Raw genomic sequence first — 14,443 nt, 5'->3', positions numbered from 1 at the left:
GAAGACTTGGCATCATATTTCTTGAGGCCTTAAGGATCTCCTCCTTCTCTTTGTAAAAATGAATTCTGCACACTATATCACGTGTGCGAGCTGGATCTGCAAGTTTCGGACCCAGGGTTCTGTGAATCCTGTCAATTTCGACCGGAGAATCTGGGCTTCTGTCAAGTAACTTGGCAAATAGATCTTGAGCCCAGTGATCCAGGTCCTGTGGGAGAACAGATTCTGGGACTCCCCTTATGCAGAGATTATTTCTCCTATTTCTGTTTTCTATGTCATCAAGATGACTTAGTATGTCCTGTATCTGACCTGTGTGATCTTGCAGGATCTGTTGGTGAGACTCCAATGTCTGGAGGGTTTGTTCTTGGATAGCTTCCACATCCTCCACTCTGTGGCCTACTTGCTTGATATCTGTATGTAAGCCAGCAATATCTTGCTTGTGTGAGGCTTCAAGCTTAATAAAAAGATCATTCAGCTCCTGCTTTGTGGGCAGAGCTTTAAGATGGACTTTCCAGTCCCATTCCTCCTCTTGTGAGGACGGTATCGCCTGCATGTCAGCGTCTGGGCAGCTTGGTGAGCGGTGGGACTGCGGTGAGGAGCTGGGTGAGGAGAGCCTGCTCTCTGTCATGGCAGGCGAGGAAGGAGCCGCTGAGGACGGGCTGCGAACTGCCCCTGCATAGGACCGTGTGATCGGTGTGCCCGGCGGTGATCGGCTGGGGTCAGGGGATGCTGCTGCGGCGGCCGCCGCTGTTTTCTCACCATGAGGTGCGTCCGCCATCTTGGGTCTCATGGCTGTCTTGGCGCCACTTGTCGGCTGGGAGCTGGACGCTAAATATCGCTCCATGGCGCCTGCTTTTCGGTCCACCGGTGCTGGTGTGGATGAGGTTCTTTTCCCTCTGTTTTTCATAGCGGAAGGTGAGTCGCTTGTGACCTGTAGTCTGAAAAACTGCCGGAGATGGTCAGGAGCTCTGAATGCGCACTGCTCACTCGGCCATTGGCAAGCTCCGCCCCCCAACACTTGACCACTTAAAGATATGTGATATCACATAATGAATAATTTTTCTCAATAAATAAATTACCAAGTAAAAAAAATTTTTATATATGTTTTATTCAATAAAGTACAAAGGCATTCATATGCTGTGGATCAGTAATTAGAAAAAAACATATCAAGAACAATAATAACAATACAAACAGGGTTCTGAGTCCAAGAAAAAGGTACATAGACCTTACAAAATGTCAGAACTATATATACTTTAGGCAAAAGGATCGCAAAGAATAAGGCTCCATTCACACGTCCGTGGTGTGTTGCGGACCTGCAAATTGCGGAACGAATGCGGACCCATTTGCGGATGTGTAAATGGAGCCTAAAAAGTAAAAGCAAAGGTAAGTACAGAAAGAGATTGGCTGTCCCATGTCTGCAAGGCAATCGACATGTGAGAGTATAGCAGATTTTCATCTGCGAGTGATGTTAGCCATCAAATGACAATAAGTCAAGGGATATCCTAAAAAAAAAAGCAACTCAACAAGAACAATTTGGTTCTAGCAGTGAATAGTATATGGTTAATTATGGTAAGGTCTTCAATAGGAAAATTGTCAAATTGAAAGGACAATAGTGCCACTTCAGGACCCCATGGCAAATCTGAACCCACAATTGCTTTAAGTAACCTATAGTTCAGGCATGGCCAACCTGTGGCTCTCCAGCTGTTGTAAAACTACAATTCCCACCATGCCCTGCTGTAGGCTGATAGCTGTTGGCAGTCCGGGCATGCTGGGAGTTGTAGTTTTGCAACATCTGGAGAGCCTCAGGTTGGCCATCCCTGCTATAGTTAGTCCCCCAAAAAGGTATAAGGAGCACACATGTCCACCATATATGCTTAAGGGAGCCCACCTGATCACGGCATTTGGATACATTTTAGAAAGGAGTATACTACCAACAGTAGAGTAATTTTCTAGATGCTTCAATATGCTTCAAGGTTGTACACCGCTGAACATCGTTCATCTGTTAATACACACCCATAATCCTGTTCCCACCTAGAGCGAAAGAAATGTGGAGATAATAAAACAGTAAGTGGATATACCCATGATATTCCAATATTTTTTGACTCACTTGGTTGAATTGGTTCTCTTTATCTGCTTTTCAGGACCTGTGTGAAAATCTGATATATTTTTAGGTCACATTCATTCAGAAATATAGAAAATTCTGAAGGGTTCACAAACTTTCTGGCACCACTGTATATGTTCCTGGGGTTGGAAACATAACTACCTTAAAGGTGTTGTCCAGGATGAGAAAACAGATGGCATTTGTCCTAGGAAAAGTACCTTACTTCTCTATGGGCTATATTGGTTATTGTAGATTATCCCAATTCACCCCTGTATCTCCTAGTTATTTTATTGATATACTAAAGGGGGTATTTCGTGCAGACAACTCTTATCCATATGCTCTCAGACCCCCATCTCTTAGGCAGTGCAGAGAATCATTTTTCGTTTCGCCAGACCAAGCCCATCCATGCATTACAGCGAGACATTTATTTTCATGGCCAGCAGGCAACACAACATTGTTGCTTCAATTTTAAATTACAATGCCTTCATGAGACACACCGTTTAAAAGAATAATACAACTGAATACAAATCTGGTTTGCAAAAATTTGACTCATTTTTGTGATGAACAGTTTAAAATGCTAATGTATATAAATATCTTTTGTCTATAGCTGTATCATTGGGATCCCTCATTCATCTTGAGAAATTGTGGTTGCCTATAGGAGAAGGAATGGCTCGTGCTGCTGAACTGATTATTGAACAGTTTCGGTTCCTACCCAACCTCCACTTCCTATCCATGAAGGAGATATTAGATGATGCAAGTATTGCATTATTAGGTGAGTCACTGATTTGCATTGATCAGAGGAAGATCAAATAGTTTCCAGTTCTAAAAACATTCTCGCCCAGTTATTAGCCAGAAGCCCATAACTATTCATTTTAACCAATCTATCCTAGCATTTAAACACATGAAATGACTGAAGGGCACTAAATGCGTGATTACATAAGTGGGGGGAAAAAATAGAATACAATTTATAACTTTTTCAAATTTTGCAAATAATGAGGTTAATAAAAACCCAATTCTATGACTATTCCTTTTCCATTTAAATCCTGATTTCTGAATATTCTAATAACCTAAAATTCAGCTATCAATATCTTTAACATATTGCTGTCACTATATGCTCTAGAATTCTAGTTAAGGGACAATTAACTGATAGCTGGGGGTCCAACCACTGCAACCCCGACACATCCAAAGAACAAGGGTCCCATTTTCCCAATCTGATGGAGTGGCAGGTTGGGCATGCATCCTGCCTCTCCAGTTATTCTTAATGGGACTGTCAAAAATAGCTGAGTACAGCGCTCGGCTATCTTTGGTGGTCTTATAGATAATGAATAGGGGATAACTTCTAAACTTGCCACAAATCCTTTAATTTGTGCAAAAAAATAAATAAAAAAATAGGCGAACATGCCTCATTAGACAGTTTTGTAAAGTGCCTAGAAAAAGGGGTGAGGCTAAGAGGAGTATTAGTCTAAAATATTAGTCTAAAAAGTAAGCCAACCAATGGGTGGCAAGAAAGTGTCTAACATGTCAATCAAGATGCTCCAGGTTTATTCTACCTAGTCTACTTTAAAGGGGTCTCCAGGATTATGATACAGCTGACATATCATCAGAATAGGCCATCCCTATCAGATTGGTGGGGGTCCAATACCCTGAATCCTCTCTGATTGGCTGGTTGTCTCGAACATTGCCTGAACTACATAACTCCATTTTTTCTGTAGTGGACGGGTAACAGAAGTGAAATGAATGGGAGCACCTCTGCAGTTACTAGCTCCGGCCACTACAAAATGGAGTTGTATCAGTAATAATAAGTCAAGGCAACTAGGCCATTTAACATACCAGTCAGTAAATTTTGCATGCTGCTCCAAGGTGGTCTGTATGCTAAAGGAACTGGACAATACAGGTAATAACAAAATGTTCAATAACAATTGAACAGGAGAAGTTGCCAAAAAAATGGCCTCTTACATAATATGTTTTAGTGGCCTCATGGACTGCCTGGTCTGCCGAACCCCTGCATGTACTGCGCATACATTACTCTACCCTCTCTTCTGGATGACTATCCCTTCATTCTGGTCTATATGCAGGATAAAGCCGCTCATAAAGGAGCATAGAGTTCACAGTATTATGTGCAGAGCGCAAGCAGGAGGCGGGCAGAGCAGGAAGTCTGTGGGGTGCAGCTTCAGCCAATAGCTGCAGACCAGGAAGTGATGTCAGAGAAGGCGACATCATTTTAGCAACTCCTCTTGTACAGCCCAACATCACGCAGCCATTTAGTTATTACCTGTGGTGTAAAGGACTTCTGGTGTTCAGAGCACCTTGGAAACTTGCTTATAGCAAATACAAGGGGATATTAATGGCTCCGCTCTGTTTAGTGCCCATAGTTTAAATAAATTAAAAAAAACTCCATGGAGTCTCACTTTGAACATTGTCTATTGGATTAAACATGGTATTGGATCCAGAACAGGTAAGGCTACTTTTACATCAGAGTTTTTTGCTGAATCCGTCGTGGATCAGCAAAAACACTTCTGTTAGGATAATACATCCGGCTGCATCCATTAGGAACGGATACGGTTGTATTATCTCTAAAATGACAAAGACGTTTTGTCTCCGAGAAAATGGATCCGGCGTCATCGACCTACATTGTGTTTCATGCCGGATCCGTCTTGCTCCGCATTCCATGATGCACTCAAAAACGCTGTTTGCAGCGCCTTTGTGTGTGTCATGGGATCGCTACAAAACTGAATGGAATGCATTCTGGTGCAATCCGTTCCCTTCAGTTCAGTTTTATCCCCATTGACGATGAATGGGGACAAAACTGAAGCGCTTTCCTCCGGTTTTGGGATCCCATGACGGATCTGAATACCGGAAAGAAGAACGCAGATGTAACAGTAGCCTAACAGAGGAGCTGCACATATTTTTATGCACTGCATTGGAATGACTGCTTTTGATAGGCTTGCCTGTATGAGCATGTATACTGCAAACATATCAGATCAACCATAAAGAGATATCCAGGATTAGAAAAACATGACTGCTTGTGTGGAATTACAGGTCTACCCCATTCACTTCAATTGAGTCGAGCGGTCATATCAAACAAAACCCTTTGATGGTGCAGCACTATTTTTAGAAAAAAAGTGGCCATGCTTTAGGATCATCCGATTCTCATTCCAGTTGGTACTTTGTAGATAAAATGTTATTACATATATAATATACTTGGATACATTTTTACTATAAAAATGCATTATTAATGAAGTTATACTTAATTATTTTACTTTCACAGGGAAAGCAGCAAGAAAGGGATTTCTAAAGAGGCTTCACAGTCTTGAGTTGCATTCTAATGACAGCGTCACAGAATCTGGGTGGGCGACTTTTTTTGAAACGGCTGCAGACATGCCAGAGTTAAAGGTCTTCCATATAGCCAGAATGCACTCTCAACCTATTAAGTGTCAAGCCACCACCGTCACTTCCTTTGTCCGGTTTGTGTCTCGCATGCCAGGCCTCATTACCATATGGATGATGGGATGGCAGCTGGATAAAGATGACCTCAGTATGTTCGACAACATGAAGAAGACTCATCCCCAGTCCAAGAGTTTAGAAATTAATTGGCAGATACCACTGCACTTAGCACCAAATATAGAGAATTAAATATGTCTTTTATTACTGTATCATATAAGAAAACTGACGATTAAAGCAGGTTTGATTTACCAATGAAAGTCTTTGGCACATTTTGCACCAACAAACGGATAGTGCATGCTTTGCGTCGTATTTACCAACTTCCTCATCTAGCAAGAGAGCGTGGCTTCATGGGAAAAGGTGTGGCTTCATCAGTAAGGGGGCACGGCCTAATTACACCCCCTTGTGCCAGAATGTTGGTGCATTTTTGGAGTAAAACGACAACTTGTAGGTGGTGTACACTTAAATTTGACAGGTTTTTTAAGGGGGCGTAAGTACAGAATCTGGCGTAGGACTTGCCATACTCCAAATTTATAATATAGTAAATTAGTCCAATATTAAGCCTGCAATTTGTATTCTTAGACAGTGCAAAGGTTGGCACTATTAGTAAATCTTCCCCAAATGTACTTTATTTTGTGGTTATATTGGATAATAGTGAAATATAAGGAATATAAGGCTGGTGCTACATGGCAACGTGTTTCTTGCGACATTGTCTCCAAATGACTAGTACAAGTGACCATAAGATACTTTGTAATGTATCTTATCAGTGAGAAATGCCTAGTTCTCATTCAAGAAAACGGGGGCACATCAAAAATAGAGATAAGAGTGCCGGCACACGGTACAAAACACACTATATGATTCAAAAGAGAAAAGAATACCGAGATAGTAGCCGCACATCTAAAAAAGTATCAAATTTATTATGGACAACAAGAAATAATTAAAAACATTGTATACAATGAATCTGGGCCATGTGCACAAATCATATACACATGCCCACCTGACTCACCACAACAACATGAACATTCCCCCACACATACAAATGGATTGAGAAGTAAAGTGCATGTAATCCATCAACAATAAAATTATTGGAGAGCTGTAATACTTATAATTAAAGATGACGTAGTGGGGGTATGCGTGGTGGTCAGGAAACAAGCCCAACGCGTATCGCCAGGCTCTGCTGGCTTCCTCAGGGGTGCCTGTTCCTGAATGCCACAGTAGATCCTTATGTATGCACATAGTAATTACAAATGGAATCAAAGTCACCTGTGTTGTGGGCGGCAGAGTGGGATATGGGGGCAGCGACCCTCCATGTAGGTGGTCATGGGAGGAGACAGAACGGAACGGGGGCAACCCAGTAGAAACTGCCGTAAGCTTTAAGGGAACACCAGCCATAATTCATTAGTAACGGCCTGTATAGCGGCCGGAAATGATGCGTACCCATGTGCGCCGCCGAGCCGGCGCGTCCTGCGTTCCAAGACCCGGAAATAGCAGGGCGCGCATGCTCACAAAGCGCACACTGCGTGCCAAATGCCGGAATGGAAGAGGCCACAATGTGCGCCGCCGAGCAAGCGCACCCTGCGTTCCAAACCACGGAAACAGCAGGGCGCGCACGCTCACAAGGCACACACTGCGTGCCAAATACCGGAAGTACTCCAGAATTGTTGGAATCAACATAGACGCATACAGGGAAGAGGTCCCGCGGGCAAGGTGACATAGTGACAAAATAAGGGGACATGTAGGAGAAAATAATAAGACAATAAAAAACAAAATGAAAAACAAGCAAACAAACAAACAAAAAAAACAACAATAAATGACAAAAAGCTATATATAATAATAAGAAAAGGGGGAAAGAAAAAAAAAAAAAAAAGAGAAAGGGGGGAGAATATGAATAAAAAACAACAAGAAGAAAAAAGAAAGAAAAAAACACCATATTGCTGAACCTAGCCTAAAATTAATGGAAAATCCATCCATTGCATAAATATGCAGCAGTGGACTGTCACAATAATATTGTTAAGACGGGGCTCCATATTTGTGAAAGATTGGCCCCTAAAAAATTTAACTGTGTAAGGAATTATAAATTAACTATTACAAAAGTTTATTTTGCGTGCTTAAACCTCCTTAGTGTTTTTATATGTTTATATAATTTTATTATTATTTTATATTTTTAGATTTATTGAACCTTCTATTTTGAATTATTTATTATTTATATTATTTATCATTATTTTTGCGCATTATTTTCTATTTTTTTGTATTTATTATTTATATTTTTTATTTATATTTCATATTTTATATTATTAAACTTTAATTTATTAATTATTTAAATTCTTGAAATTTTAGTTCTATTTTATGAAAAGATTTTTTTTATTATATATTTTATTATTGATTATTTATTTTAATATTTTTAATATTTATTATTTATTTTTATATATTTTTTTGTATTATTTATTATTTTTTATTTATTATATTTTTTTATATCATATTTTCATTTCCAAACCCACCAACCTCAAAAAAAAAAAAAAAAAAAAAAGGAGGGAGAAAAAAAGCATGTCACCTTGTCCGCCGCGACCCCGACCTAAGCCCACAAAAAGGAAGGGAAGGACAGAGAGGGGAAGAACAAAGGGAACCCCGTATGCCAAACAATTAAAAATGTTAGAAATATTATACAGAGTAATGTAATTCAAAGCACTATTTCGTATATATCACAAAAGCAACAAGTCCTTCAATATGCATCATCTTGAAGGAACCTCAGAAAACGATCCAGAGACTTCTTTATGGTCCATTATGTGCTGTCCCAGGTACAAAAAAATATATAAAAATAAATAATAAATATAAAAAATAAATAATAAAAAATATTAAAATAAATAATCAATAATAAAATATATAATAAAAAAAATATTTTCATAAAATAGAACTAAAATTTCAAGAATTTAAATAATTAATAAATTAAAGTTTAATAATATAAAATATGAAATATAAATAAAAAATATAAATAATAGATACTAAAAAATAGAAAATAATGCGCAAAAATAATGATAAATAATATAAATAATTCAAAATAGAAGGTTCAATAAATCTAAAATAATAAAATTATATAAATGTATAAAAACACAAAGGAGGTTTAAGCACGCAAAATAAACTATTGTAATAGTTCATTTATAATTCCTTACACAGTTAAAGGGGATATAGATTATAAGTTTATTATCTTTTAGGGGCCAATCTTTCACAAATATGGAGCCCCGTCTTAACAATATTATTGTGACAGTCCACTGCTGCATATTTATGCAATGGATGGATTTTCCATTAATTTTAGGCTATGTTCAGCAATATGGTGTTTTTTCTTTCTTTTTTCTTCTTGTTTTTTATTCATCCATTCTCCCCCCTTTCTCTTTTTTTTTCTTTCCCCCTTTTCTTATTATTATATATAGCTTTTTGTCATTTATTGTTGTTTTTTTGTTTGTTTGTTTTTCGTTTTGTTTTTTATTGTCTTATTATTTTCTCCTACATGTCCCCTTATTTTGTCACTATGTCACCTTGCCCGCGGGACCTCTTCCCTGTATGCGTCTATGTTGATTCCAACAATTCCGGAGTACTTCCGGTATTTGGCACGCAGTGTGTGCCTTGTGAGCGTGCGCGCCCTGCTGTTTCCGTGGTTTGGAACGCAGGGTGCGCCTGCTCGGCGGCGCACATTGTGGCCTCTTCCATTCCGGCATTTGGCACGCAGTGTGCGCTTTGTGAGCATGCGCGGCCTGCTATTTCCGGGTCTTGGAACGCAGGACGCGCCGGCTCGGCGGCGCACATGGGTGCGCATCATTTCCGGCCGCTATACAGGCCGTTACTAATGAATTATGGCTGGTGTTCCCTTAAAGCTTACGGCAGTTTCTACTGGGTTGCCCCCGTTCCGTTCTGTCTCCTCCCCTGACCACCTACATGGAGGGTCGCCGCCCCCATATCCCACTCTGCCGCCCACAACACAGGTGACTTTGATTCCATTTGTAATTACTATGTGCATACATAAGGATCTACTGTGGCATTCAGGAACAGGCACCCCTGAGGAAGCCAGCAGAGCCTGGCGATACGCGTTGGGCTTGTTTCCTGACCACCACGCATACCCCCACTACGTCATCTTTAATTATAAGTATTACAGCTCTCCAATAATTTTATTGTTGATGGATTACATGCACTTTACTTCTCTATCCATTTGTATGTGTGGGGGAATGTTCATGTTGTTGTGGTGAGTCAGGTGGGCATGTGTATATGATTTGTGCACATGGCCCAGATTCATTGTATACAATGTTTTTAATTATTTCTTGTTGTGTCTGTTGTCCATAATAAATTTGATACTTTTTTAGATGTGCGGCTACTATCTCGGTATTCTTTTTTCTTTTGAATCATAAAATGCCTAGTTCTCATGTTATCAGCTGTTTAACACCCCCTCCCCCTTACTAATTGCTTTTCAGTATGAAATATGCTTTGAATTCAACCAGGTCAGATCAGCTACACTGAAGGATCATATTAAATATGTCAGTACAAGTCTAGGAGAGGGGATGGGGAGCAGTGAAAGAAAGGCACAGACAAAGAGTCTGCTGCAACTAAATGGGAAGTTTATATTTCAGCACAAGTAAATTCCCAATCACACAGGTCAGTACTGCTCTGTAATATCCTCCATGATCTGGGGCTGCTTCGGAGTAAGAGAAGGTTAGGAAGCAGATGCTCCTCCACTTTCTGTGTGCAGTGGATGGCAGCTAGTGTTCACCTAACATGTCTGTCTGAGAGAACTAAAAAAAAAACTGATATTCAGCAAGCACATAGGAAAACTGCTAAACAAAAAATGCCAGATACAAGTCACATACTGCAAAAAACCTATAGTAATCCATCCGACCAGGGAAAGAGGCAAAGTCTGCATTAATATTAAAATTATATGAAAGTACATCAGGGGGCAAGATCGTACAAATAGCACAGATGATACAGAATAAAAAGGCTTGATTGGTAAACCACACATCCCCTAATAGAATGGAAAAAAACCTGACATCACAAAGAGGAGGTAATGGTACTAAACCAGAATCACAAGCTGCTTTTCTGATGTGATATAATAATAAAAAAATAATAATAATAGGAAACCAACACAACAGGTAACTCCACACGTGTTTCACTGTAATTATCTTCGTCAGGAGGCTCGATACAAATAGAATGACACACAATAGATATAGGGAGTAGCCACAATAATGTTATTCTTCATGTACAGACTCTGTACTACTGATTAATGCAAAGTTTGTTAAAAGGTTATGTACGCCTTAATTTAAAAAAACAATGACTTTATGCAATACTTTGGGTACCCTCCCAGCATCCTACACGTTTTATTAATAGGTTGTAAGCAGCAATTATAGTTTCCAGTGAGATTCATTAAAGATGTAATGAGGCCTGACACCTAAGGGGCTTGCAATAGGACCTGGCACATCAAACAGTACAGCATGATATTTTTCTTCCACTAGTCAGTGATTTAATGGTCAGTTATACTGCTTGTATTATGTACATTGATGCAGTGCAATAAACATTGAGTGTGGCATGTATCATATCATGTAATTATTATTATTAAATGGGTTTTCGGTGTTGTGAATATTGATAGCTGATCCTCAGATTTTATGGGAGCCCTGCTATGTAGCTGTCTGATGGGGTTGTGGTCAGGGGTGGGATTCAAATTTTTAACAGGTTCCCTACTCAGCGGTGAATGGTAGAAGTGCGGCATCACACCGCATTTACACAGACACAACACGAATACATTTTTAATGGTTATTAATTCATTGCGTATATGTGATAAAAGTCCATGGCACTCAATATTAACTGCAGAAATCCTTATTTCTAGGGACAAAGAGATATTATTAGTGTCTAATTATTATTATAATTTTTTGCACCAAGCCATATCTTTACTCTACCCAGTGCCTCTCTAAATACACACCCAGTCCCCACACAGTAGTTATGCCCCCTACAGACATGTTTGGATGGACATTATATTCAGTGCTACAAAACATACAGGGTAAGCCTACATGCACACGAACGTGGTTTGGTTTCGCATCCGAGCCACATTTTTTGCGCCTCGGGTGCAAACCCATTCACTTCAATGGGGCCGCAAAAGATGCGGACAGCGCTCAGTGTGCTGTCCGCATCCGTTGCTCCGTTCCGTAGCCCCGCAAAAAAATAAAAATAAATAGAACATGTCCTATTCTTGTCTGTTTTGCAGACAAGGATAGGCATTGTTACAATGGATCCACAAAAAAAAAGGATGCCATACTGACATCATTCGTTTTTTTTGCGCACCGCAAAACACAAACATTCGTGTGCATGTAGGCTAATACAGCCCCGCATACCTATTACATCCAGTGATATCTCCTCTGATTATACATGTTCTCCTTCCTCATCTTCTATTTGGACCAGACTGCCATTATGACTTCTCTCAGGCATGTCTCATCCCTACAGAGTTTGCCACACAGACATCTTGGGTTTTTCACTTTTCAATCATCCTCCTTCTACCCCCATTATTTTGTCCACATGCTGCCAAATACTATACTGCAGAAATAATAGTGCTATACAGATAGTTCATCCAATAATAACAAACCCAAAAGCCCCACCAATAGTTATAATTCTCTCCCAGAGTGCCTTCATTAGTAACAGTGCCACAATAGTGACAATGCACCCCTAGAGTGCCCCATTATTAGTAGTGCACTCCATACTGTGCCCAATAATACCCCTGTAATAGAAATAACTTTTCCCAAAGTGCCCGAGTAGTTCTGCTTCCCTATAGCAGCCCAGTAGTTATAATGACCCCCTATTGTAGTATTGATTATGCCCCTCATAATGCCTCCAGTAGTTCTAGTTACCCCAATACTTATAATGTAACCTATAGTGGTTCCATGCTTATACCTGCCCCCCCCCCCCCCCCAGTGGTCCCAATAGTTATAATTCTGCCATTATGACCCCCAGTACTTCTTATATCCCCTATAGTGGCCCGTTCTTATAATCCCCCCGCCCACCCCCATAGTGCTCCTAATAGTTAATAGTTAGAATATTAATATATACAGTACATAATATAACATCCCAAGCACTTATATAATGTCCCCTATAGTAGGCAAGTATTTATCCCCACCCCATAGTGCTCCTAATAGTTATTAATGCCTCCAGTACTTATATAACGTCTCCTATAGTGGCCCAGTACTTATAACACGTCCTCATAGTGCCCCAGGAAATTATAATCCCCTCGTTTTGGCATATAATTGGTTCTTCTTTAATGATAAAAATTTGTATATTGGGAGATAATACTTCATGCTCAGAACTGTTGAAGAACATTTCATGGGATATTAACCTTTTTATACATTTGAATTCTAAAAAGTTGAAGAAATGCGACAATTCTGTGAGAGCTCAATGCGTGACAGAATCACTTTGAAGAAGCACTGGGAGCAATATTCTAGAAGTGTAACTTGTAATTGAGCGGAGGATGAAACATCTATATGTGCTGAACCCTTATCGCCAGTTAAGTCATGTGACCACAAGTCCAGCGCTTTCTCTCCTGTAGACAGGTGGACAGTCTCTCCTGTGTGGTAGATTTCCTGTGAACTACAGGATTTTTATCAGCTAACTTAGATCGAGCTGTTTTGCTCAGCAAATTCTGAGGGCTTTTTATGCTGCCCTCAGACAGGACAACATAAAACTGCTGACAGATTCCCTGAATCTCTCCATAAAGAGCATTGATAAAATGCAGGGGGTATGTTTAGTGGAATGTTCTGTTTTAGGCCTAATGGACAACTGTATCTGTTTAGAGGCCCACAAATTGTGTACCTGCAAAATACGATGCAGTTTGTGTGCCTTCCGCATTTTTTTTTTGTAGACCTGCTCACTTCAATGGGTCTGTGGTCTGCATTATGCGGACATTCTATCTTTCAGCAAAACGGACATACGGATGCAGAAAGCACATGGATTATCCATGTGTTTTCCACAAAAGGATAGAACAAGGATATAGAAAAAGGATATACTTGGCTGCAAAATGCGCACCACGGACCGATTGAAGTCAACGGGTCTGCAAAAAATGCATATGCAACACGGATGGTATCCATACTTTGCAGATCCAGTTTGCGGAAATCAAAACAGAAACATTTGTGTGCATGAGACCTAATTGTACTGAAAAATAAAATAAATAAATACCAGAACAGAAATAAGACAAGACAAATTGACAAGTGTCTTCACTTTATTAGAAAACTTTCATTTTAAAGAAATGTTAAGATCTTTACAGTGATTAATCAAAAAGGTTTATGTGGCAAGACGTCCAAAAGGAGCCCTGACACAGAACAAAAGCTATATACGGCAAACACTGCACACAAGGTAGAATCCTGAAAGTCTGAAAATATGGTATAAGTGCATCGATCTGTTTTAAAGGGTTTCTGTCACCAGATTTAACCCTATTAAGCTAGCTGACATAAGCGATGTGCTAATGTCAGCTAAACCTAACTAGCCTATTCCTACTTTTATCTATGCCCCTGTCACGCCAGAAATCTAACTTTTATAATATGCTAATTAGCCTCTAGGAGCAGGGGGGGGCATTGTTCCTGCTACTAGAGGCTCCGTTCTCCCACCTTTGTCGCCTCAAAGTCCTGATTGACAGGGCCAAGCAGCGCTCACATCTGTCTGCCAGCCCTGTGCTCTGGTGAAATCTGGGGCCGTTCAGTATTCGGCACAGGCGCGGTGAGGAAGCTGGCAGCCTGCGAGTGTCTTTCCCCCCCCATGCACCCAGAGGCTAATTAGCATATTATAAAAGTTAGATTTCTGGCGTAACGGGGGCATAGATAAAAGTAGGAATAGGCTAGTTACATCGCTAATGTCAGCTAGCTTAATAGGGTTAAATCTGGTGACAGAATCCCT

At 40.0% G+C, this 14,443-nt stretch overlaps 1 protein-coding gene across 1 annotated transcript in view; it reads left to right on the top strand.

Annotated features, from left to right (window-relative positions):
- LOC120990733 (baculoviral IAP repeat-containing protein 1-like) overlaps nt 1–5,769 on the top strand; it is an 85,083-nt gene extending 79,314 nt beyond the window's left edge. The window contains exons 9-10 of the mRNA XM_040419640.1: nt 2,706–2,870; nt 5,367–5,769. Of these exons, the coding sequence (XP_040275574.1) occupies nt 2,706–2,870; nt 5,367–5,731 (530 nt within the window). The 3' untranslated portion in view covers nt 5,732–5,769. The remainder of the gene's footprint in view (nt 1–2,705; nt 2,871–5,366) is intronic.
- Nucleotides 5,770–14,443: the final 8,674 nt, after the last annotated feature.

Source organism: Bufo bufo, chromosome 2 (genome assembly GCF_905171765.1).
Source record: "Bufo bufo chromosome 2, aBufBuf1.1, whole genome shotgun sequence".
Classification (NCBI taxonomy): Eukaryota; Metazoa; Chordata; class Amphibia; order Anura; family Bufonidae; genus Bufo; species Bufo bufo.
This window is presented reverse-complemented; position numbering and strand designations above follow the sequence as displayed.